Here is a 22,412-nt window from a genome sequence, read left to right as displayed (position 1 = left end):
GTGGTTGTTGTAATTTGGGTCGCTGTTGTTGTTGGGACGACAGTTGCTGATGTTTGACCAGCAGTTGTTGGGGCTGCAGTTGTCGTTTGGGTTCGCGTTGTAGTTATTTGGGTCGCAGTTGTTGTTGGGATGACAGTTGTTGATGTTTCACCAGCAGTTGTTGGGGCTGCAATTGTCGTTTGGGGTGCAGATGTTGATGTTGGGGCAGTAGTTGTTGTTGGGACCTCAGTTGTTCTTTGGGGTGCAGTTGTAGTCCTTTGGGTTGATGTTGTTGTTGGGACGACAGTTGTTGATGTTTGACCAGCAGTTGTTGGGGCTGCAGTTGTCGTTTGGGGTGCAGTTGTTGATGTTGGGGCAGTAGTTGTTGTTGGGGTGACAGTTGTTGATGTTTGGGCGGCAGTTGTTGGGGCTGCAGTTGTTGTTGGGATTGCGGTCGTTGTCATTTGGGTCGCAGTTGTTGTTGGGACGACAGTTGTTGATGTTTGACCAGCAGTTGTTGCGGCTGCAGTTGTTGTTGGGGTTGCGGTTGTTGTCTTTTGGTTAACAGTTGTTGTTGGGGTGACAGTTGTTGATGTTTGGGCGGCAGTTGTTGGGGCTGCAGTTGTTGAGGTTGCGGTCGTTGTCATTTTGGTCGCAGTTGTTGTTGGGGTGACAGTTGTTGATGTTTGGGCGGCAGTTGTTGGGGCTGCAGTTGTCATTTGTGGTTCAGTTGTTGATGTTGGGGCAGTAGTTGTTGTTGGGGCCTCAGTTTTCGTTTGGGGTGCCGTTGTAGTTATTTGGGTCGCAGTTGTTGTTGGGGTGACAGTTGTTGATGTTTGGGCGGCAGTTGTTGGGGCTGCAGTTGTTGTTGGGATTGCGGTCGTTGTCATTTGGGTCGCAGTTGTTGTTGGGACGACAGTTGTTGATGTTTGACCAGCAGTTGTTGCGGCTGCAGTTGTTGTTGGGATTGCGGTTGTTGTCTTTTGGTTCACAGTTGTTGTTGGGATGACAGTTGTTGATGTTTGACCAGCAGTTGTTGGGGCTGCAGTTGTCGTTTGGGGTGCAGTTGTTGATGTTGGGGCAGTAGTTGTTGTTGGGGCCTCAGTTGTTGTTTGGGGTGCCGTTGTAGTTGTTTGAGGTGCAGTTGTTGATGCTGTTGCAGTAGTTGTTGTAGGGGCCCCAGTTGTTGTTTGGTGTGCAGTTGTAGTCCTTTGGGTCGCTGTTGTTGTTGGGAAGACAGTTGTTGATGTTTGACCAGCAGTTGTTGGGGCTGCAGTTGTCAATTGGGGTGCAGTTGTTGATGTTGGGGCAGTAGTTGTTGTTGGGGCCTCAGTTGTTGTTTGGGGTGCAGTTGTAGTCCTTTGGGTCGCTTTTGTTGTTGGGACGACAGTTGTTGTTCTTTGACCAGCAGTTGTTGGGGCTTCAGTTGTCGTTTGGGTTCGCGTGGTAGATATTTGGGTCGCAGTTGTTGTTGGGATGACAGTTGTTGATGTTTCACCAGCAGTTGTTGGGGCTGCAGTTGTCGTTTGGGGTGCAGTTGTTGATGTTGGGGCAGTAGTTGTTGTTGGTGCCTCAGTTGTCGTTTGGGGTGCCGTTGTAGTTATTTGGGTCGCAATTGTTGTTGGGGTGATAGTTGTTGATATTTTGGCGGCAGTTGTTGGGGCTGTAGTTGTTGGGGTTGCGGTCGTTGTCATTTGGGTCGCAGTTGTTGTTGGGACGACAGTTGTTGATGTTTGACCAGCAGTTGTTAGGGCTGCAGTTGTTGTTGGGGTTGCGGTTGTTGTCTTTTGGTTCACAGTTGTTGTTGGGACGACAGTTGTTGATGTTTGACCAGCAGTTGTTGGGGCTGCAGTAGTTGTTGGAGTTGCGGTCGTTGTCATTTGGGTCGCAGTTGTTATTGCGATGACAGTTGTTGATGTTTGACCAGCAGTTGTTTGGGCTGCAGTTGTCGTTTGGGGTGCTGTTGTTGATGTTGGGGCAGTAGTTGTTGTTGGGTCCTCAGTTGTCGTTTGGGGTGCCGTTGTAGTTATTTGGGTCGCAGTTGTTGTTGGGGTGACAGTTGTTGATGTTTGGGCGGCAGTTGTTGGGGCTACAGTTGTTGTTGGGGTTGCGGTCGTTGTCATTTGGGTCACAGTTGTTGGGACGACAGTTGTTGATGTTTGACCAGCAGTTGTTGGGGCTGCAGTTGTCGTTTGGGGTGCAGTTGTTGATGTTTGGGCTGTAGTTGTTGTTGGGGCCTCAGTTGTCGTTTGGGGTGCCGTTGTAGTTATTTGGGTCGCAGTTGTTGTTGGGGTGACAGTTGTTGATGTTTGACCAGCAGTTGTTGTGGCTGCAGTTGTCGTTTGGGGTGCAGTTGTTGATGTTGGGGCAGTAGTTGTTGTTGGGGCCTCAGTTGTCGTTTGGGGTGCCGTTGTAGTTATTTGGGTCGCAGTTGTTGTTGGGGTGACAGTTGTTGATATTTGGGCGGCAGTTATTGGGGCTGCAGTTGTTGGGGTTGCGGTCGCTGTCATTTGGGTCGCAGTTGTTGTTGGGACGACAGTTGTTGATGTTTGACCAGCAGTTGTTGCGGCTGCAGTTGTTGTTGGGGTTGCGGTTGTTGTCTTTTGGTTCACAGTTGTTGTTGGGATGACAGTTGTTGATGTTTGACCAGCAGTTGTTGGGGCTGCAGTTGTCGTTTGGGGTGCAGTTGTTGATGTTGGGGCAGTAGTTGTTGTTGGGGCCTCAGTTGTTGTTTGGGGTGCCGTTGTAGTTGTTTGAGGTGCAGTTGTTGATGCTGTTGCAGTAGTTGTTGTAGGGGCCCCAGTTGTTGTTTGGTGTGCAGTTGTAGTCCTTTGGGTCGCTGTTGTTGTTGGGAAGACAGTTGTTGATGTTTGACCAGCAGTTGTTGGGGCTGCAGTTGTCAATTGGGGTGCAGTTGTTGATGTTGGGGCAGTAGTTGTTGTTGGGGCCTCAGTTGTTGTTTGGGGTGCAGTTGTAGTCCTTTGGGTCGCTTTTGTTGTTGGGACGACAGTTGTTGTTCTTTGACCAGCAGTTGTTGGGGCTTCAGTTGTCGTTTGGGTTCGCGTGGTAGATATTTGGGTCGCAGTTGTTGTTGGGATGACAGTTGTTGATGTTTCACCAGCAGTTGTTGGGGCTGCAGTTGTCGTTTGGGGTGCAGTTGTTGATGTTGGGGCAGTAGTTGTTGTTGGTGCCTCAGTTGTCGTTTGGGGTGCCGTTGTAGTTATTTGGGTCGCAATTGTTGTTGGGGTGATAGTTGTTGATATTTTGGCGGCAGTTGTTGGGGCTGTAGTTGTTGGGGTTGCGGTCGTTGTCATTTGGGTCTCAGTTGTTGTTGGGACGACAGTTGTTGATGTTTGACCAGCAGTTGTTGCGGCTGCAGTTGTTGTTGGGGTTGCAGTTGTTGTCTTTTGGTTCACAGTTGTTGTTGGGATGGCAGTTGTTGATGTTTTACCAGCAGTTGTTGGGGCTGCAGTTGTTGTTTGGGGTGCCGTTGTAGTTGTTTGAGGTGCAGTTGTTGATGCTGTTGCAGTAGTTGTTGTTGAGGCCCCAGTTGTTCTTTGGTGTGCAGTTGTAGTCCTTTGGGTCGCTGTTGTTGTTGGGAAGACAGTTGTTGATGTTTGACCAGCAGTTGTTGCGGCTGCAGTTGTTGTTGGGGTTGCGGTTGTTGTCTTTTGGTTCACAGTTGTTGTTGGGATGACAGTTGTTGATGTTTGACCAGCAGTTGTTGGGGCTGCAGTTGTCGTTTTGGTTGCAGTTGTTGATGTTGGGGAAGTAGTTGTTGTTGGGGCCTCAGTTGTCGTTTGGGGTGCCGTTGTAGTTGTTTGAGGTGCAGTTGTTGATGCTGTTGCAGTAGTTGTTGTTGGGGCCCCAGTTGTTGTTTGGTGTGCAGTTGTAGTCCTTTGGGTCGCTGTTGTTGTTTTGAAGACAGTTGTTGATGTTTGACCAGCAGTTGTTGGGGCTGCAGTTGTCGTTTGGGGTGCAGTTGTTGATGTTGGGGCATTAGTTGTTGTTGGGGCCTCAGTTGTTGTTTGGGGTGCAGTTGTAGTCCTTTGGGTCGCTGTTGTTGTTGGGAAGACAGTTGTTGATGTTTGACCAGCAGTTGTTGGGGCTGCAGTTGTCGTTTGGGGTGCAGTTGTTGATGTTGGGGCAGTAGTTGTTGTTTGGACCTCAGTTGTTGTTTGGGGTGCCGTTGTAGTTATTTGGGTCGCAGTTGTTGTTGGGGTGACAGTTGTTGATGTTTGGGAGGCAGTTGTTGGGGCTGCAGTTGTTGGGGTTGCGGTCGTTGTCATTTGGGTCGCAGTTGTTGTTGGGACGACAGTTGTTGATGTTTGACCAGCAGTTGTTGGGGTTGCAGTTGTCGTTTGGGTTGCAGTTGTTGATGTTGGGGCAGTAGTTGTTGTTGAGGCCTCAGTTGTCGTTTGGGGTGTCGTTGTAGTTATTTGGGTCGCAGTTGTTGTTGGGGTGACAGTTGTTGATGTTTGGGCGGCAGTTGTTGGGGCTGCAGTTGTTGGGGTTGCGGTCGTTGTCATCTTGGTCGCAGTTGTTGTTGGGACGACAGTTGTTGATGTTTGACCAGCAGTTGTTGGGGCTGCAGTTGTCATTTGGGGTGCAGTTGTTGATGTTGGGGCAGTAGTTGTTGTTGGGGCCTCAGTTGTCGTTTGGGGTGCCGTTGTAGTTATTTGGGTCGCAGTTGTTGTTGGAGCTGCAGTTGTTGTTGGGGTTGTGGTTTTTGTAATTCGGGTCGCAGTTGTTGTTGGGACGACAGTTGCTGATGTTTGACCAGCAGTTGTTGGGGCCTCAGTTGTCGTTTGGGGTCGCGTTGTAGTTATTTGGGTCGCAGTTGTTGGGGTTGCAGTTGTTGTCATTTGGATCGCAGTTGTTGTTGGGACAACAGTTGTTGATGTTTGACCAACAGTTGTTGGGGCTGCAGTTGTTGTTTGAGGTGCAGTTGTTGATGGTGGAGCAGTTGTTGTTGTTGTGGCCTCAGTTGTCGTTTGGGGTGCCGTTGTAGTTATTTGGGTCGCAGTTGTTGTTGTTGCTGCAGTTGTTGTTGGGGTTGTGGTTGTTGTCATTTGGGTCACAGTTGTTGTTGGGACGACGTTTATTGATGTTTGACCAGCAGTTGTTGGGGCTACAGTTGTCGTTTGGGGTGCAGTTGTAGTTATTTGGGACGCAGTTGTTGTTGGGGTTGCGGTCGTTGTCATTTGGGTCGCAGTTGTTGTTGGGATGACAGTTGTTGATGTTTGACCAGCAGTTGTTGGGGCTGCAGTTGTCGTTTGGGGTGCAGTTGTTGATGTTGGGGCAGGAGTTGTTGTTAGGGCCTCAGTTGTCATTTGAGGTGCCGTTGTAGTTATTTGGGTCGCAGTTGATGTTGGGGCAGGAGTTGTTGTTAGGGCCTCAGTTGTCATTTGAGGTGCCGTTGTAGTTATTTGGGTCGCAGTTGTTGTTGGGGTGACAGTTGTTGATGTTTGGGCGGCAGTTGTTGGGGCTACAGTTGTTGTTGGGGTTGCTGTCGTTGTCATTTTGGTCAAAGTTGTTGGGACGACAGTTGTTGATGTTTGACCAGCAGTTGTTGGGGCCTCAGTTGTCGTTTGGGGTCGCGTTGTAGTTATTTGGGTCGCAGTTGTTGTTGGGGTTGCGGTCGTTGTCATTTGGGTCGCAGTTGTTGTTGGGTTGACAGTTGTTGATGTTTGACCAGCAGTTGTTGCGGCTGCAGTTGTCGTTTGGGGTCCAGTTGTTGATGTTTGGTCAGCAGTTGTTGGTGTGGACGATGTTGATGTTGGGACACCAGTTGTTGTCGAGGTTGCAGTTTGTGTCATATGGGCCGAAGTTGTTGTTTGGGCAGCAGATGATGATGTTTGGGTAAGAGTTGTATATTGTGCGGCAGTTGTTGATGTTGGGACACCAGTTGTCATTTGAGCCAAATTTCTATTTTGGGCATCGCTTGTTGTTGTTGGGGCACCATTTGTTGTTGGGGCTGCAGTTGTCGTTGGGTTTGCAGTTGTTGTCATTTGGGTCGCAGTTGTTGGGGCAGCAGTTGTTGTTGGGGTTGCGGTCGTTGTCATTTGGGTCGCAGTTGTTGTTGGGACAACAGTTGTTGATGTTTGACCAGCAGTTTTAGGGGCTGCAGTTGTTGTTGGGGTTGCGGTTGTTGTCTTTTGGTTCACAGTTGTTGTTGGGATGACAGTTGTTGATGTTTGACCAGCAGTTGTTGGGGCTGCAGTTGTCGTTTGGGATGCAGTTGTTGATGTTGGGGCAGTAGTTGTTGTTGGGGCCTCAGTTGTCGTTTGGGGTGCAGTTGTAGTGCTTTGGGTCGCTGTTGTTGTTGGGACGACAGTTGTTGATGTTTGACCAGCAGGTGTTGGGGCTGCAGTTGTTGTTGGGGTTGCGGTCGTTGTCATTTGGGTCGCAGTTGTTGTTGGGATGACAGTTGTTGATGTTTCACCAGCAGTTGTTGGGGCTGCAGTTGTCGTTTGGGGTGCAGTTGTTGATGTTGGGACAGTAGTTGTTGTTCGGGCCTCAGTTGTCGTTTGGGGTGCTGTTGTAGTTATTTGGGTCGCAGTTGTTGTTGGGGTGACAGTTGTTGATGTTTGACCAGCAGTTGTTGCGGCTGCAGTTGTTGTTGGGGTTGCGGTCGTTGTCATTTGTGTCACAGTTGTTGGGACGACAGTTGTTGATGTTTGACCAGCAGTTGTTGGGGCTTCAGTTGTCGTTTGGGTTCGCGTGGTAGTTATTTGGGTCACAGTTGTTGTTGGGATGACAGTTGTTGATGTTTCACCAGCAGTTGTTGGGGCTGCAGTTGTCGTTTGGTGTGCAGTTGTTGATGTTGGGGCAGTAGTTGTTGTTGGGGCCTCAGTTGTCATTTGGGGTGCCGTTGTAGTTATTTGGGTCGCAGTTGTTGTTGGGGTGACAGTTGTTGTTGTTTGGGCGGCAGTTGTTGGGGCTGCAGTTGTTGTTGGGATTGTGGTCGTTGTCATTTGGGTCGCAGTTGTTGTTGGGATGACAGTTGTTGATGTTTGACCAGCAGTTGTTGGGGCTGCAGTTGTCGTTTGGGGTGCAGTTGTTGATATTGGGGCAGTAGTTGTTGGTGGGGCCTCAGTTGTCGTTTGGGGTGCCGCTGTAGTTATTTGGGTCGCTGTTGTTGTTGGGTTTGCAGTTGTTGTTGTGGTTGTGGTTGTTGTAATTTGGGTCGCTGTTGTTGTTGGGACGACAGTTGCTGATGTTTGACCAGCAGTTGTTGGGGCTGCAGTTGTCGTTTGGGTTCGCGTTGTAGTTATTTGGGTCGCAGTTGTTGTTGGGATGACAGTTGTTGATGTTTCACCAGCAGTTGTTGGGGCTGCAATTGTCGTTTGGGGTGCAGATGTTGATGTTGGGGCAGTAGTTGTTGTTGGGACCTCAGTTGTTCTTTGGGGTGCAGTTGTAGTCCTTTGGGTTGCTGTTGTTGTTGGGACGACAGTTGTTGATGTTTGACCAGCAGTTGTTGGGGCTGCAGTTGTCGTTTGGGGTGCAGTTGTTGATGTTGGGGCAGTAGTTGTTGTTGGGGTGACAGTTGTTGATGTTTGGGCGGCAGTTGTTGGTGCTGCAGTTGTTGTTGGGATTGCGGTCGTTGTCATTTGGGTCGCAGTTGTTGTTGGGACGACAGTTGTTGATGTTTGACCAGCAGTTGTTGCAGCTGCAGTTGTTGTTGGGGTTGCGGTTGTTGTCTTTTGGTTCACAGTTGTTGTTGGGGTGACAGTTGTTGATGTTTGGGCGGCAGTTGTGGGGGCTGCAGTTGTTGAGGTTGCGGTCGTTGTCATTTTGGTCGCAGTTGTTGTTGGGGTGACAGTTGTTGATGTTTGGGCGGCAGTTGTTGGGGCTGCAGTTGTCATTTGTGGTTCAGTTGTTGATGTTGGGGCAGTAGTTGTTGTTGGGGCCTCAGTTGTCGTTTGGGGTGCCGTTGTAGTTGTTTGAGGTGCAGTTGTTGATGCTGTTGCAGTAGTTGTTGTTGGGGCCCCAGTTGTTGTTTGGTGTGCAGTTGTAGTATGTTGGGTCGCTGTTGTTGTTGGGAAGACAGTTGTTGATGTTTGACCAGCAGTTGTTGTGGCTGCAGTTGTCGTTTGGGGTGCAGTTGTTGATGTTGGGGCAGTAGTTGTTGTTGGGGCCTCAGTTGTCGTTTGGGGTGCCGTTGTAGTTATTTGGGTCGCAGTTGTTGTTGGGGTGACAGTTGTTGATATTTGGGCGGCAGTTATTGGGGCTGCAGTTGTTGGGGTTGCGGTCGCTGTCATTTGGGTCGCAGTTGTTGTTGGGACGACAGTTGTTGATGTTTGACCAGCAGTTGTTGCGGCTGCAGTTGTTGTTGGGGTTGCGGTTGTTGTCTTTTGGTTCACAGTTGTTGTTGGGATGACAGTTGTTGATGTTTGACGAGCAGTTGTTGGGGCTGCAGTTGTCGTTTGGGGTGCAGTTGTTGATGTTGGGGCAGTAGTTGTTGTTGGGGCCTCAGTTGTTGTTTGGGGTGCCGTTGTAGTTGTTTGAGGTGCAGTTGTTGATGCTGTTGCAGTAGTTGTTGTAGGGGCCCCAGTTGTTGTTTGGTGTGCAGTTGTAGTCCTTTGGGTCGCTGTTGTTGTTGGGAAGACAGTTGTTGATGTTTGACCAGCAGTTGTTGGGGCTGCAGTTGTCAATTGGGGTGCAGTTGTTGATGTTGGGGCAGTAGTTGTTGTTGGGGCCTCAGTTGTTGTTTGGGGTGCAGTTGTAGTCCTTTGGGTCGCTTTTGTTGTTGGGACGACAGTTGTTGTTCTTTGACCAGCAGTTGTTGGGGCTTCAGTTGTCGTTTGGGTTCGCGTGGTAGATATTTGGGTCGCAGTTGTTGTTGGGATGACAGTTGTTGATGTTTCACCAGCAGTTGTTGGGGCTGCAGTTGTCGTTTGGGGTGCAGTTGTTGATGTTGGGGCAGTAGTTGTTGTTGGTGCCTCAGTTGTCGTTTGGGGTGCCGTTGTAGTTATTTGGGTCGCAATTGTTGTTGGGGTGATAGTTGTTGATATTTTGGCGGCAGTTGTTGGGGCTGTAGTTGTTGGGGTTGCGGTCGTTGTCATTTGGGTCTCAGTTGTTGTTGGGACGACAGTTGTTGATGTTTGACCAGCAGTTGTTGCGGCTGCAGTTGTTGTTGGGGTTGCAGTTGTTGTCTTTTGGTTCACAGTTGTTGTTGGGATGGCAGTTGTTGATGTTTTACCAGCAGTTGTTGGGGCTGCAGTTGTTGTTTGGGGTGCCGTTGTAGTTGTTTGAGGTGCAGTTGTTGATGCTGTTGCAGTAGTTGTTGTTGAGGCCCCAGTTGTTCTTTGGTGTGCAGTTGTAGTCCTTTGGGTCGCTGTTGTTGTTGGGAAGACAGTTGTTGATGTTTGACCAGCAGTTGTTGCGGCTGCAGTTGTTGTTGGGGTTGCGGTTGTTGTCTTTTGGTTCACAGTTGTTGTTGGGATGACAGTTGTTGATGTTTGACCAGCAGTTGTTGGGGCTGCAGTTGTCGTTTTGGTTGCAGTTGTTGATGTTGGGGAAGTAGTTGTTGTTGGGGCCTCAGTTGTCGTTTGGGGTGCCGTTGTAGTTGTTTGAGGTGCAGTTGTTGATGCTGTTGCAGTAGTTGTTGTTGGGGCCCCAGTTGTTGTTTGGTGTGCAGTTGTAGTCCTTTGGGTCGCTGTTGTTGTTTTGAAGACAGTTGTTGATGTTTGACCAGCAGTTGTTGGGGCTGCAGTTGTCGTTTGGGGTGCAGTTGTTGATGTTGGGGCATTAGTTGTTGTTGGGGCCTCAGTTGTTGTTTGGGGTGCAGTTGTAGTCCTTTGGGTCGCTGTTGTTGTTGGGAAGACAGTTGTTGATGTTTGACCAGCAGTTGTTGGGGCTGCAGTTGTCGTTTGGGGTGCAGTTGTTGATGTTGGGGCAGTAGTTGTTGTTTGGACCTCAGTTGTTGTTTGGGGTGCCGTTGTAGTTATTTGGGTCGCAGTTGTTGTTGGGGTGACAGTTGTTGATGTTTGGGAGGCAGTTGTTGGGGCTGCAGTTGTTGGGGTTGCGGTCGTTGTCATTTGGGTCGCAGTTGTTGTTGGGACGACAGTTGTTGATGTTTGACCAGCAGTTGTTGGGGTTGCAGTTGTCGTTTGGGTTGCAGTTGTTGATGTTGGGGCAGTAGTTGTTGTTGAGGCCTCAGTTGTCGTTTGGGGTGTCGTTGTAGTTATTTGGGTCGCAGTTGTTGTTGGGGTGACAGTTGTTGATGTTTGGGCGGCAGTTGTTGGGGCTGCAGTTGTTGGGGTTGCGGTCGTTGTCATCTTGGTCGCAGTTGTTGTTGGGACGACAGTTGTTGATGTTTGACCAGCAGTTGTTGGGGCTGCAGTTGTCATTTGGGGTGCAGTTGTTGATGTTGGGGCAGTAGTTGTTGTTGGGGCCTCAGTTGTCGTTTGGGGTGCCGTTGTAGTTATTTGGGTTGCAGTTGTTGTTGGAGCTGCAGTTGTTGTTGGGGTTGTGGTTTTTGTAATTCGGGTCGCAGTTGTTGTTGGGACGACAGTTGCTGATGTTTGACCAGCAGTTGTTGGGGCCTCAGTTGTCGTTTGGGGTCGCGTTGTAGTTATTTGGGTCGCAGTTGTTGGGGTTGCAGTTGTTGTCATTTGGATCGCAGTTGTTGTTGGGACAACAGTTGTTGATGTTTGACCAACAGTTGTTGGGGCTGCAGTTGTTGTTTGAGGTGCAGTTGTTGATGGTGGAGCAGTTGTTGTTGTTGTGGCCTCAGTTGTCGTTTGGGGTGCCGTTGTAGTTATTTGGGTCGCAGTTGTTGTTGTTGCTGCAGTTGTTGTTGGGGTTGTGGTTGTTGTCATTTGGGTCACAGTTGTTGTTGGGACGACGTTTATTGATGTTTGACCAGCAGTTGTTGGGGCTACAGTTGTCGTTTGGGGTGCAGTTGTAGTTATTTGGGACGCAGTTGTTGTTGGGGTTGCGGTCGTTGTCATTTGGGTCGCAGTTGTTGTTGGGATGACAGTTGTTGATGTTTGACCAGCAGTTGTTGGGGCTGCAGTTGTCGTTTGGGGTGCAGTTGTTGATGTTGGGGCAGGAGTTGTTGTTAGGGCCTCAGTTGTCATTTGAGGTGCCGTTGTAGTTATTTGGGTCGCAGTTGATGTTGGGGCAGGAGTTGTTGTTAGGGCCTCAGTTGTCATTTGAGGTGCCGTTGTAGTTATTTGGGTCGCAGTTGTTGTTGGGGTGACAGTTGTTGATGTTTGGGCGGCAGTTGTTGGGGCTACAGTTGTTGTTGGGGTTGCTGTCGTTGTCATTTTGGTCAAAGTTGTTGGGACGACAGTTGTTGATGTTTGACCAGCAGTTGTTGGGGCCTCAGTTGTCGTTTGGGGTCGCGTTGTAGTTATTTGGGTCGCAGTTGTTGTTGGGGTTGCGGTCGTTGTCATTTGGGTCGCAGTTGTTGTTGGGTTGACAGTTGTTGATGTTTGACCAGCAGTTGTTGCGGCTGCAGTTGTCGTTTGGGGTCCAGTTGTTGATGTTTGGTCAGCAGTTGTTGGTGTGGACGATGTTGATGTTGGGACACCAGTTGTTGTCGAGGTTGCAGTTTGTGTCATATGGGCCGAAGTTGTTGTTTGGGCAGCAGATGATGATGTTTGGGTAAGAGTTGTATATTGTGCGGCAGTTGTTGATGTTGGGACACCAGTTGTCATTTGAGCCAAATTTCTATTTTGGGCATCGCTTGTTGTTGTTGGGGCACCATTTGTTGTTGGGGCTGCAGTTGTCGTTGGGTTTGCAGTTGTTGTCATTTGGGTCGCAGTTGTTGGGGCAGCAGTTGTTGTTGGGGTTGCGGTCGTTGTCATTTGGGTCGCAGTTGTTGTTGGGACAACAGTTGTTGATGTTTGACCAGCAGTTTTAGGGGCTGCAGTTGTTGTTGGGGTTGCGGTTGTTGTCTTTTGGTTCACAGTTGTTGTTGGGATGACAGTTGTTGATGTTTGACCAGCAGTTGTTGGGGCTGCAGTTGTCGTTTGGGATGCAGTTGTTGATGTTGGGGCAGTAGTTGTTGTTGGGGCCTCAGTTGTCGTTTGGGGTGCAGTTGTAGTGCTTTGGGTCGCTGTTGTTGTTGGGACGACAGTTGTTGATGTTTGACCAGCAGGTGTTGGGGCTGCAGTTGTTGTTGGGGTTGCGGTCGTTGTCATTTGGGTCGCAGTTGTTGTTGGGATGACAGTTGTTGATGTTTCACCAGCAGTTGTTGGGGCTGCAGTTGTCGTTTGGGGTGCAGTTGTTGATGTTGGGACAGTAGTTGTTGTTCGGGCCTCAGTTGTCGTTTGGGGTGCTGTTGTAGTTATTTGGGTCGCAGTTGTTGTTGGGGTGACAGTTGTTGATGTTTGACCAGCAGTTGTTGCGGCTGCAGTTGTTGTTGGGGTTGCGGTCGTTGTCATTTGTGTCACAGTTGTTGGGACGACAGTTGTTGATGTTTGACCAGCAGTTGTTGGGGCTTCAGTTGTCGTTTGGGTTCGCGTGGTAGTTATTTGGGTCACAGTTGTTGTTGGGATGACAGTTGTTGATGTTTCACCAGCAGTTGTTGGGGCTGCAGTTGTCGTTTGGTGTGCAGTTGTTGATGTTGGGGCAGTAGTTGTTGTTGGGGCCTCAGTTGTCATTTGGGGTGCCGTTGTAGTTATTTGGGTCGCAGTTGTTGTTGGGGTGACAGTTGTTGTTGTTTGGGCGGCAGTTGTTGGGGCTGCAGTTGTTGTTGGGATTGTGGTCGTTGTCATTTGGGTCGCAGTTGTTGTTGGGATGACAGTTGTTGATGTTTGACCAGCAGTTGTTGGGGCTGCAGTTGTCGTTTGGGGTGCAGTTGTTGATATTGGGGCAGTAGTTGTTGGTGGGGCCTCAGTTGTCGTTTGGGGTGCCGCTGTAGTTATTTGGGTCGCTGTTGTTGTTGGGTTTGCAGTTGTTGTTGTGGTTGTTGTAATTTGGGTCGCTGTTGTTGTTGGGACGACAGTTGCTGATGTTTGACCAGCAGTTGTTGGGGCTGCAGTTGTCGTTTGGGTTCGCGTTGTAGTTATTTGGGTCGCAGTTGTTGTTGGGATGACAGTTGTTGATGTTTCACCAGCAGTTGTTGGGGCTGCAATTGTCGTTTGGGGTGCAGATGTTGATGTTGGGGCAGTAGTTGTTGTTGGGACCTCAGTTGTTCTTTGGGGTGCAGTTGTAGTCCTTTGGGTTGCTGTTGTTGTTGGGACGACAGTTGTTGATGTTTGACCAGCAGTTGTTGGGGCTGCAGTTGTCGTTTGGGGTGCAGTTGTTGATGTTGGGGCAGTAGTTGTTGTTGGGGTGACAGTTGTTGATGTTTGTTCGGCAGTTGTTGGTGCTGCAGTTGTTGTTGGGATTGCGGTCGTTGTCATTTGGGTCGCAGTTGTTGTTGGGACGACAGTTGTTGATGTTTGACCAGCAGTTGTTGCAGCTGCAGTTGTTGTTGGGGTTGCGGTTGTTGTCTTTTGGTTCACAGTTGTTGTTGGGGTGACAGTTGTTGATGTTTGGGCGGCAGTTGTGGGGGCTGCAGTTGTTGAGGTTGCGGTCGTTGTCATTTTGGTCGCAGTTGTTGTTGGGGTGACAGTTGTTGATGTTTGGGCGGCAGTTGTTGGGGCTGCAGTTGTCATTTGTGGTTCAGTTGTTGATGTTGGGGCAGTAGTTGTTGTTGGGGCCTCAGTTGTCGTTTGGGGTGCCGTTGTAGTTGTTTGAGGTGCAGTTGTTGATGCTGTTGCAGTAGTTGTTGTTGGGGCCCCAGTTGTTGTTTGGTGTGCAGTTGTAGTCTGTTGGGTCGCTGTTGTTGTTGGGAAGACAGTTGTTGATGTTTGACCAGCAGTTGTTGTGGCTGCAGTTGTCGTTTGGGGTGCAGTTGTTGATGTTGGGGCAGTAGTTGTTGTTGGGGCCTCAGTTGTCGTTTGGGGTGCCGTTGTAGTTATTTGGGTCGCAGTTGTTGTTGGGGTGACAGTTGTTGATATTTGGGCGGCAGTTGTTGGGGCTGCAGTTGTTGGGGTTGCGGTCGTTGTCATTTGGGTCGCAGTTGTTGTTGGGACGACAGTTGTTGATGTTTGACCAGCAGTTGTTGCGGCTGCAGTTGTTGTTGGGGTTGCGGTTGTTGTCTTTTGGTTCACAGTTGTTGTTGGGATGACAGTTGTTGATGTTTGACCAGCAGTTGTTGGGGCTGCAGTTGTCGTTTGGGGTGCAGTTGTTGATGTTGGGGCAGTAGTTGTTGTTGGGGCCTCAGTTGTTGTTTGGGGTGCCGTTGTAGTTGTTTGAGGTGCAGTTGTTGATGCTGTTGCAGTAGTTGTTGTAGGGGCCCCAGTTGTTGTTTGGTGTGCAGTTGTAGTCCTTTGGGTCGCTGTTGTTGTTGGGAAGACAGTTGTTGATGTTTGACCAGCAGTTGTTGGGGCTGCAGTTGTCGTTTGGGGTGCAGTTGTTGATGTTGGGGCAGTAGTTGTTGTTGGGGCCTCAGTTGTTGTTTGGGGTGCAGTTGTAGTCCTTTGGGTCGCTTTTGTTGTTGGGACGACAGTTGTTGTTCTTTGACCAGCAGTTGTTGGGGCTTCAGTTGTCGTTTGGGTTCGCGTGGTAGATATTTGGGTCGCAGTTGTTGTTGGGATGACAGTTGTTGATGTTTCACCAGCAGTTGTTGGGGCTGCAGTTGTCGTTTGGGGTGCAGTTGTTGATGTTGGGGCAGTAGTTGTTGTTGGTGCCTCAGTTGTCGTTTGGGGTGCCGTTGTAGTTATTTGGGTCGCAATTGTTGTTGGGGTGATAGTTGTTGATATTTTGGCGGCAGTTGTTGGGGCTGTAGTTGTTGGGGTTGCGGTCGTTGTCATTTGGGTCGCAGTTGTTGTTGGGACGACAGTTGTTGATGTTTGACCAGCAGTTGTTAGGGCTGCAGTTGTTGTTGGGGTTGCGGTTGTTGTCTTTTGGTTCACAGTTGTTGTTGGGACGACAGTTGTTGATGTTTGACCAGCAGTTGTTGGGGCTGCAGTAGTTGTTGGAGTTGCGGTCGTTGTCATTTGGGTCGCAGTTGTTATTGCGATGACAGTTGTTGATGTTTGACCAGCAGTTGTTTGGGCTGCAGTTGTCGTTTGGGGTGCTGTTGTTGATGTTGGGGCAGTAGTTGTTGTTGGGTCCTCAGTTGTTGTTTGGGGTGCCGTTGTAGTTATTTGGGTCGCAGTTGTTGTTGGGGTGACAGTTGTTGATGTTTGGGCGGCAGTTGTTGGGGCTACAGTTGTTGTTGGGGTTGCGGTCGTTGTCATTTGGGTCACAGTTGTTGGGACGACAGTTGTTGATGTTTGACCAGCAGTTGTTGGGGCTGCAGTTGTCTTTTGGGGTGCAGTTGTTGATGTTGGGGCAGTAGTTGTTGTTGGGGCCTCAGTTGTCGTTTGGGGTGCCGTTGTAGTTATTTGGGTCGCAGTTGTTGTTGGGGTGACAGTTGTTGATGTTTGGGCGGCAGTTGTTGGGGCTGCAGTTGTTGGGGTTGCGGTCGTTGTCATTTTGGTCGCAGTTATTGTTGGGACTACAGTTGTTGATGTTTGACCAGCAGTTGTTGGGGCTGCAGTTGTCGTTTGGGGTGCAGTTGTTGATGTTGGGGCAGTAGTTGTTGTTGGGGCCTCAGTTGTCGTTTGGGTTGCCGTTGTAGTTATTTGGGTCGCAGTTGTTGTTGGGGTGACAGTTGTTGATGTTTTTGCGGCAATTATTGGGGTTGCAGTTGTCGTTTGGGGTGCAGTTGTTGATGTTGGGGCTGTAGTTGTTGTTTGGACCTCAGTTGTCGTTTGCGGTGCCGTTGTAGTTATTTGGGTCGCAGTTGTTGTTTGGGTGACAGTTGTTGATGTTTGGGCAGCAGTTGTTGGGGCTGCAGTTGTTGTTGGGATTGCGGTCGTTGTCATTTGGGTCGCAGTTGTTGTTGGGACGACAGTTGTTGATGTTTGACCAGCAGTTGTTGCGGCTGCAGTTGTTGTTGGGGTTGCGGTTGTTGTCTTTTGGTTCACAGTTGTTGTTGGGATGACAGTTGTTGATGTTTGACCAGCAGTTGTTGGGGCTGCAGTTGTCGTTTGGGTTGCAGTTGTTGATGTTGGAGCAGTAGTTGTTGTTGGGGCCTCAGTTGTCGTTTTGGGTGCCGTTGTAGTTGTTTGAGGTGCTGTTGTTGATGCTGTTGCAGTAGTTGTTGTTGGGGCCCCAGTTGTTGTTTGGTGTGCAGTTGTAGTCCTTTGGGTCGCTGTTGTTGGGAAGACAGTTGTTGATGTTTGACCAGCAGTTGTTGGGGCTGCAGTTGTCGTTTGGGGTGCAGTTGTTGATGTTGGGGCAGTAGTTGTTGTTGGGGCCTCAGTTGTCGTTTGGGGTGCCGTTGTAGTTATTTGGGTCGCAGTTGTTGTTTGGGTGACAGTTGTTGATGTTTGGGCAGCAGTTGTTGGGGCTGCAGTTGTTGTTGGGATTGCGGTCGTTGTCATTTGGGTCGCAGTTGTTGTTGGGACGACAGTTGTTGATGTTTGACCAGCAGTTGTTGCGGCTGCAGTTGTTGTTGGGGTTGCGGTTGTTGTCTTTTGGTTCACAGTTGTTGTTGGGATGACAGTTGTTGATGTTTGACCAGCAGTTGTTGGGGCTGCAGTTGTCGTTTGGGCTGCAGTTGTTGATGTTGGAGCAGTAGTTGTTGTTGGGGCCTCAGTTGTCGTTTTGGGTGCCGTCGTAGTTGTTTGAGGTGCTGTTGTTGATGCTGTTGCAGTAGTTGTTGTTGGGGCCCCAGTTGTTGTTTGGTGTGCAGTTGTAGTCCTTTGGGTCGCTGTTGTTGTTGGGAAGACAGTTGTTGATGTTTGACCAGCAGTTGTTGGGGCTGCAGTTGTCGTTTGGGGTGCAGTTGTTGATGTTGGGGCAGTAGTTGTTGTTGGGGCCTCAGTTGTCGTTTGGGGTGCCGTTGTAGTTATTTGGGTCGCACTTGTTGTTGGGGTGACAGTTGTTGATGTTTGGGCGGCAGTTGTTGGGGCTGCAGTTGTTGGGGTTGCGGTCGTTGTCATTTGGGTCGCAGTTGTTGTTGGGACGACAGTTGTTGATGTTTGACCAGCAGTTGTTGGGGCTGCAGTTGTCTTTTGGGGTGCAGTTGTTGATGTTGGGGCAGTAGTTGTTGTTGAGGCCCCAGTTGTCGTTTGGGGTGCCGTTGTAGTTATTTGGGTCGCAGTTGTTGTTGGGGTGACAGTTGTTGATGTTTGGGCGGCAGTTGTTGGGGCTGCAGTTGTTGGGGTTGCGGTCGTTGTCATTTTGGTCGCAGTTGTTGTTGGGACGACAGTTGTTGATGTTTGACCAGCACTTGTTGGGGCTGCAGTTGTCGTTTGGGGTGCAGTTGTTGATGTTGGGGCAGTAGTTGGTGTTGGGGCCTCAGTTGTCGTTTGGGGTGCCGTTGTAGTTATTTGGGTCGCAGTTGTTGTTGGGGTGACAGTTGTTGATGTTTTTGTGGCAGTTGTTGGTGTTGCAGTTGTCGTTTGGGGTGCAGTTGTTGATGTTGGGGCAGTAGTTGTTGTTGGGGCCTCAGTTGTCGTTTGGGGTGCCGTTGTAGTTATTTGGGTCGCAGTTGTTGTTTGGGTGACAGTTGTTGATGTTTGGGCAGCAGTTGTTGGGGCTGCAGTTGTTGTTGGGATTGCGGTCGTTGTCATTTGGGTCGCAGTTGTTGTTGGGACGACAGTTGTTGATGTTTGACCAGCAGTTGTTGCGGCTGCAGTTGTTGTTGGGGTTGCGGTTGTTGTCTTTTGGTTCACAGTTGTTGTTGGGATGACAGTTGTTGATGTTTGACCAGCAGTTGTTGGGGCTGCAGTTGTCGTTTGGGTTGCAGTTGTTGATGTTGGAGCAGTAGTTGTTGTTGGGGCCTCAGTTGTCGTTTGGGGTGCCGTTGTAGTTGTTTGAGGTGCTGTTGTTGATGCTGTTGCAGTAGTTGTTGTTGGGGCCCCAGTTGTTGTTTGGTGTGCAGTTGTAGTCCTTTGGGTCGCTGTTGTTGTTGGGAAGACAGTTGTTGATATTTGACCAGCAGTTGTTGGGGCTGCAGTTGTCGTTTGGGGTGCAGTTGTTGATGTTGGGGCAGTTGTTGTTGTTGGGGCCTCAGTTGTCGTTTGGGGTGCCGTTGTAGTTATTTGGGTCGCAGTTGTTGTTGGGGTGACAGTTGTTGATGTATGGGCGGCAGTTGTTGGGGCTGCAGTTGTTGGGGTTGCGGTCGTTGTCATTTGGGTCGCAGTTGTTGTTGGGACGACAGTTGTTGATGTTTGACCAGCAGTTGTTGGGGCTGCAGTTGTCGTTTGGGGTGCAGTTGTTGATGTTGGGGCAGTAGTTGTTGTTGAGGCCTCAGTTGTCGTTTGGGGTGCCGTTGTAGTTATTTGGGTCGCAGTTGTTGTTGGGGTGACAGTTGTTGATGTTTGGGTGGCAGTTGTTGGGGCTGCAGTTGTTGGGGTTGCGGTCGTTGTCATTTTGGTCGCAGTTGTTGTTGGGACGACAGTTGTTGATGTTTGACCAGCAGTTGTTGGGGCTGCAGTTGTCGTTTGGGGTGCAGTTGTTGATGTTGGGGCAGTAGTTGTTGTTGAGGCCTCAGTTGTCGTTTGGGGTGCCGTTGTAGTTATTTGGGTCGCAGTTGTTGTTGGGGTGACAGTTGTTGATGTTTGGGCGGCAGTTGTTGGGGCTGCAGTTGTCGTTTGGGGTGCAGTTGTTGATGTTGGGGCAGTAGTTGTTGTTGGGGCCTCAGTTGTCGTTTGGGGTGCCGTTGTAGTTGTTTGAGGTGCAGTTGTTGATGCTGTTGCAGTAGTTGTTGTTGGGGCCCCAGTTGTTGTTTGGTGTGCAGTTGTAGTCCTTTGGGTCGCTGTTGTTGTTGGGAAGACAGTTGTTGATGTTTGACCAGCAGTTGTTGGGGCTGCAGTTGTCGTTTGGGGTGCAGTTGTTGATGTTGGGGCAGTAGTTGTTGTTGAGGCCTCAGTTGTCGTTTGGGGTGCCGTTGTAGTTATTTGGGTCGCAGTTGTTGTTGGGGTGACAGTTGTTGATGTTTGGGCGGCAGTTGTTGGGGCTGCAGTTGTTGGGGTTGCGGTCGTTGTCATTTTGGTCGCAGTTGTTGTTGGGACGACAGTTGTTGATGTTTGACCAGCAGTTGTTGGGGCTGCAGTTGTCGTTTGGGGTGCAGTTGTTGATGTTGGGGCAGTAGTTGGTGTTGGGGCCTCAGTTGTCGTTTGGGGTGCCGTTGTAGTTATTTGGGTCGCAGTTGTTGTTGGGGTGACAGTTGTTGATGTTTTTGTGGCAGTTGTTGGGGTTGCAGTTGTCGTTTGGGGTGCAGTTGTTGATGTTGGGGCAGTAGTTGTTGTTGGGGCCTCAGTTGTCGTTTGGGGTGCCGTTGTAGTTATTTGGGTCGCAGTTGTAGTTTGGGTGACAGTTGTTGATGTTTGGGCAGCAGTTGTTGGGGCTGCAGTTGTTGTTGGGATTGCGGTCGTTGTCATTTGGGTCGCAGTTGTTGTTGGGACGACAGTTGTTGATGTTTGACCAGCAGTTGTTGCGGCTGCAGTTGTTGTTGGGGTTGCGGTTGTTGTCTTTTGGTTCACAGTTGTTGTTGGGATGACAGTTGTTGATGTTTGACCAGCATTTGTTGCGGCTGCAGTTGTCGTTTGGGTTGCAGTTGTTGATGTTGGAGCAGTAGTTGTTGTTGGGGCCTCAGTTGTCGTTTGGGGTGCCGTTGTAGTTGTTTGAGGTGCTGTTGTTGATGCTGTTGCAGTAGTTGTTGTTGGGGCCCCAGTTGTTGTTTGGTGTGCAGTTGTAGTCCTTTGGGTCGCTGTTGTTGTTGGAAAGACAGTTGTTGATATTTGACCAGCAGTTGTTGGGGCTGCAGTTGTCGTTTGGGGTGCAGTTGTTGATGTTGGGGCAGTTGTTGTTGTTGGGGCCTCAGTTGTCGTTTGGGGTGCCGTTGTAGTTATTTGGGTTGCAGTTGTTGTTGGGGTGACAGTTGTTGATGTATGGGCGGCAGTTGTTGGGGCTGCAGTTGTTGGGGTTGCGGTCGTTGTCATTTGGGTCGCAGTTGTTGTTGGGACGACAGTTGTTGATGTTTGACCAGCAGTTGTTGGGGCTGCAGTTGTCGTTTGGGGTGCAATTGTTGATGTTGGGGCAGTAGTTGTTGTTGAGGCCTCAGTTGTCGTTTGGGGTGACGTTGTAGTTATTTGGGTCGCAGTTGTTGTTGGGGTGACAGTTGTTGATGTTTGGGTGGCAGTTGTTGGGGCTGCAGTTGTTGGGGTTGCGGTCGTTGTCATTTTGGTCGCAGTTGTTGTTGGGACGACAGTTGTTGATGTTTGACCAGCAGTTGTTGGGGCTGCAGTTGTCGTTTGGGGTGCAGTTGTTGATGTTGGGGCAGTAGTTGTTGTTGAGGCCTCAGTTGTCGTTTGGGGTGCCGTTGTAGTTATTTGGGTCGCAGTTGTTGTTGGGGTGACAGTTGTTGATGTTTGGGCGGCAGTTGTTGGGGCTGCAGTTGTCGTTTGGGGTGCAGTTGTTGATGTTGGGGCAGTAGTTGTTGTTGGGGCCTCAGTTGTCGTTTGGGGTGCCGTTGTAGTTGTTTGAGGTGCAGTTGTTGATGCTGTTGCAGTAGTTGTTGTTGGGGCCCCAGTTGTTGTTTGGTGTGCAGTTGTAGTTATTTGGGTCGCTGTTGTTGTTGGGAAGACAGTTGTTGATGTTTGACCAGCAGTTGTTGGGGCTGCAGTTGTCGTTTGGGGTGCAGTTGTTGATGTTGGGGCAGTAGTTGTTGTTGGGGCCTCAGTTGTCGTTTGGGGTGCCGTTGTAGTTATTTGGATCGCAGTTGTTATTGGGGTGACAGTTGTTGATGTTTGGGCGGCAGTTGTTGGGGCTGCTGTTGTTGGGGTTGCGGTCGTTGTCATTTGGGTCGCAGTTGTTGTTGGGACGACAGTTGTTGATGTTTGACCAGCAGTTGTTGGGGCTGCAGTTGTCGTTTGGGGTGCAGTTGTTGATGTTGGGGCAGTAGTTGTTGTTGAGGCCTCAGTTGTCGTTTGGGGTGCCGTTGTAGTTATTTGGGTCGCAGTTGTTGTTGGGGTGACAGTTGTTGATGTTTGGGCGGCAGTTGTTGGGGCTGCAGTTGTCGTTTGGGGTGCAGTTGTTGATGTTGGGGCAGTAGTTGTTGTTGGGGCCCCAGTTGTTGTTTGGTGTGCAGTTGTAGTCCTTTGGGTCGCTGTTGTTGTTGGGAAGACAGTTGTTGATGTTTGACCAGCAGTTGTTGGGGCTGCAGTTGTCGTTTGGGTTGCAGTTGTTGATGTTTGAGGTGCAGTTGTTGATGCTGTTGCAGTAGTTGTTGTTGGGGCCCCAGTTGTTGTTTGGTGTGCAGTTGTAGTCCTTTGGGTCGCTGTTGTTGTTGGGAAGACAGTTGTTGATGTTTGACCAGCAGTTGTTGGGGCTGCAGTTGTCGTTTGGGGTGCAGTTGTTGATGTTGGAGCAGTAGTTGTTGTTGGGGCCTCAGTTGTCGTTTGGTGTGCCGTTGTAGTTGTTTGAGGTGCTGTTGTTGATGCTGTTGCAGTAGTTGTTGTTGGGGCCCCAGTTGTTGTTTGGTGTGCAGTTGTAGTCCTTTGGGTCGCTGTTGTTGTTGGGAAGACAGTTGTTGATGTTTGACCAGCAGTTGTTGGGGCTGCAGTTGTCGTTTGGGGTGCAGTTGTTGATGTTGGGGCAGTAGTTGTTGTTGGGGCCTCAGTTGTCGTTTGGGGTGCCGTTGTAGTTATTTGGGTCGCAGTTGTTGTTGGGGTGACAGTTGTTGATGTATGGGCGGCAGTTGTTGGGGCTGCAGTTGTTGGGGTTGCGGTCGTTGTCATTTGGGTCGCAGTTGTTGTTGGGACGACAGTTGTTGATGTTTGACCAGCAGTTGTTGCGGCTGCAGTTGTTGTTGGGGTTGCGGTTGTTGTCTTTTGGTTCACAGTTGTTGTTGGGATGACAGTTGTTGATGTTTGACCAGCAGTTGTTGTGGCTGCAGTTGTCGTTTGGGGTGCAGTTGTTGATGTTGGGGCAGTAGTTGTTGTTGGGGCCTCAGTTGTCGTTTGGGGTGCCGTTGTAGTTATTTGGGTCGCAGTTGTTGTTTGGGTGACAGTTGTTGATGTTTGGGCAGCAGTTGTTGGGGCTGCAGTTGTTGTTGGGATTGCGGTCGTTGTCATTTGGGTCGCAGTTGTTGTTGGGACGACAGTTGTTGATGTTTGACCAGCAGTTGTTGCGGCTGCAGTTGTTGTTGGGGTTGCGGTTGTTGTCTTTTGGTTCACAGTTGTTGTTGGGATGACAGTTGTTGATGTTTGACCAGCAGTTGTTGGGGCTGCAGTTGTCGTTTGGGCTGCAGTTGTTGATGTTGGAGCAGTAGTTGTTGTTGGGGCCTCAGTTGTCGTTTTGGGTGCCGTCGTAGTTGTTTGAGGTGCTGTTGTTGATGCTGTTGCAGTAGTTGTTGTTGGGGCCCCAGTTGT

General features: G+C 49.9%; 1 protein-coding gene across 1 annotated transcript; it reads right to left on the bottom strand.

The window, feature by feature from the left end:
• Window positions 1-1,151: 1,151 nt before the first annotated feature.
• Window positions 1,152-22,331, bottom strand: LOC137883486 (threonine-rich protein-like; the record flags this gene model as incomplete). The annotated part of the gene is made up of 4 exons (XM_068724972.1): window positions 1,152-1,199; window positions 14,109-14,156; window positions 19,014-19,061; window positions 22,272-22,331. Coding segments are annotated over 4 exons (204 nt in total), but the record flags the coding sequence as incomplete, so codon positions are not given.
• Between the last annotated feature and the right edge of the window lie 81 nt (window positions 22,332-22,412).

This window comes from Cebidichthys violaceus, unplaced genomic scaffold (assembly GCF_023349555.1).
Source record: "Cebidichthys violaceus isolate CVI_PGR_0920_01 unplaced genomic scaffold, fCebVio1.0.p SCAF_33, whole genome shotgun sequence".
Classification (NCBI taxonomy): domain Eukaryota; kingdom Metazoa; phylum Chordata; class Actinopteri; order Perciformes; family Stichaeidae; genus Cebidichthys; species Cebidichthys violaceus.
The sequence above is the reverse complement of the archived record's forward strand: the minus strand, read 5'-3'. Positions and strand labels throughout refer to the sequence as shown.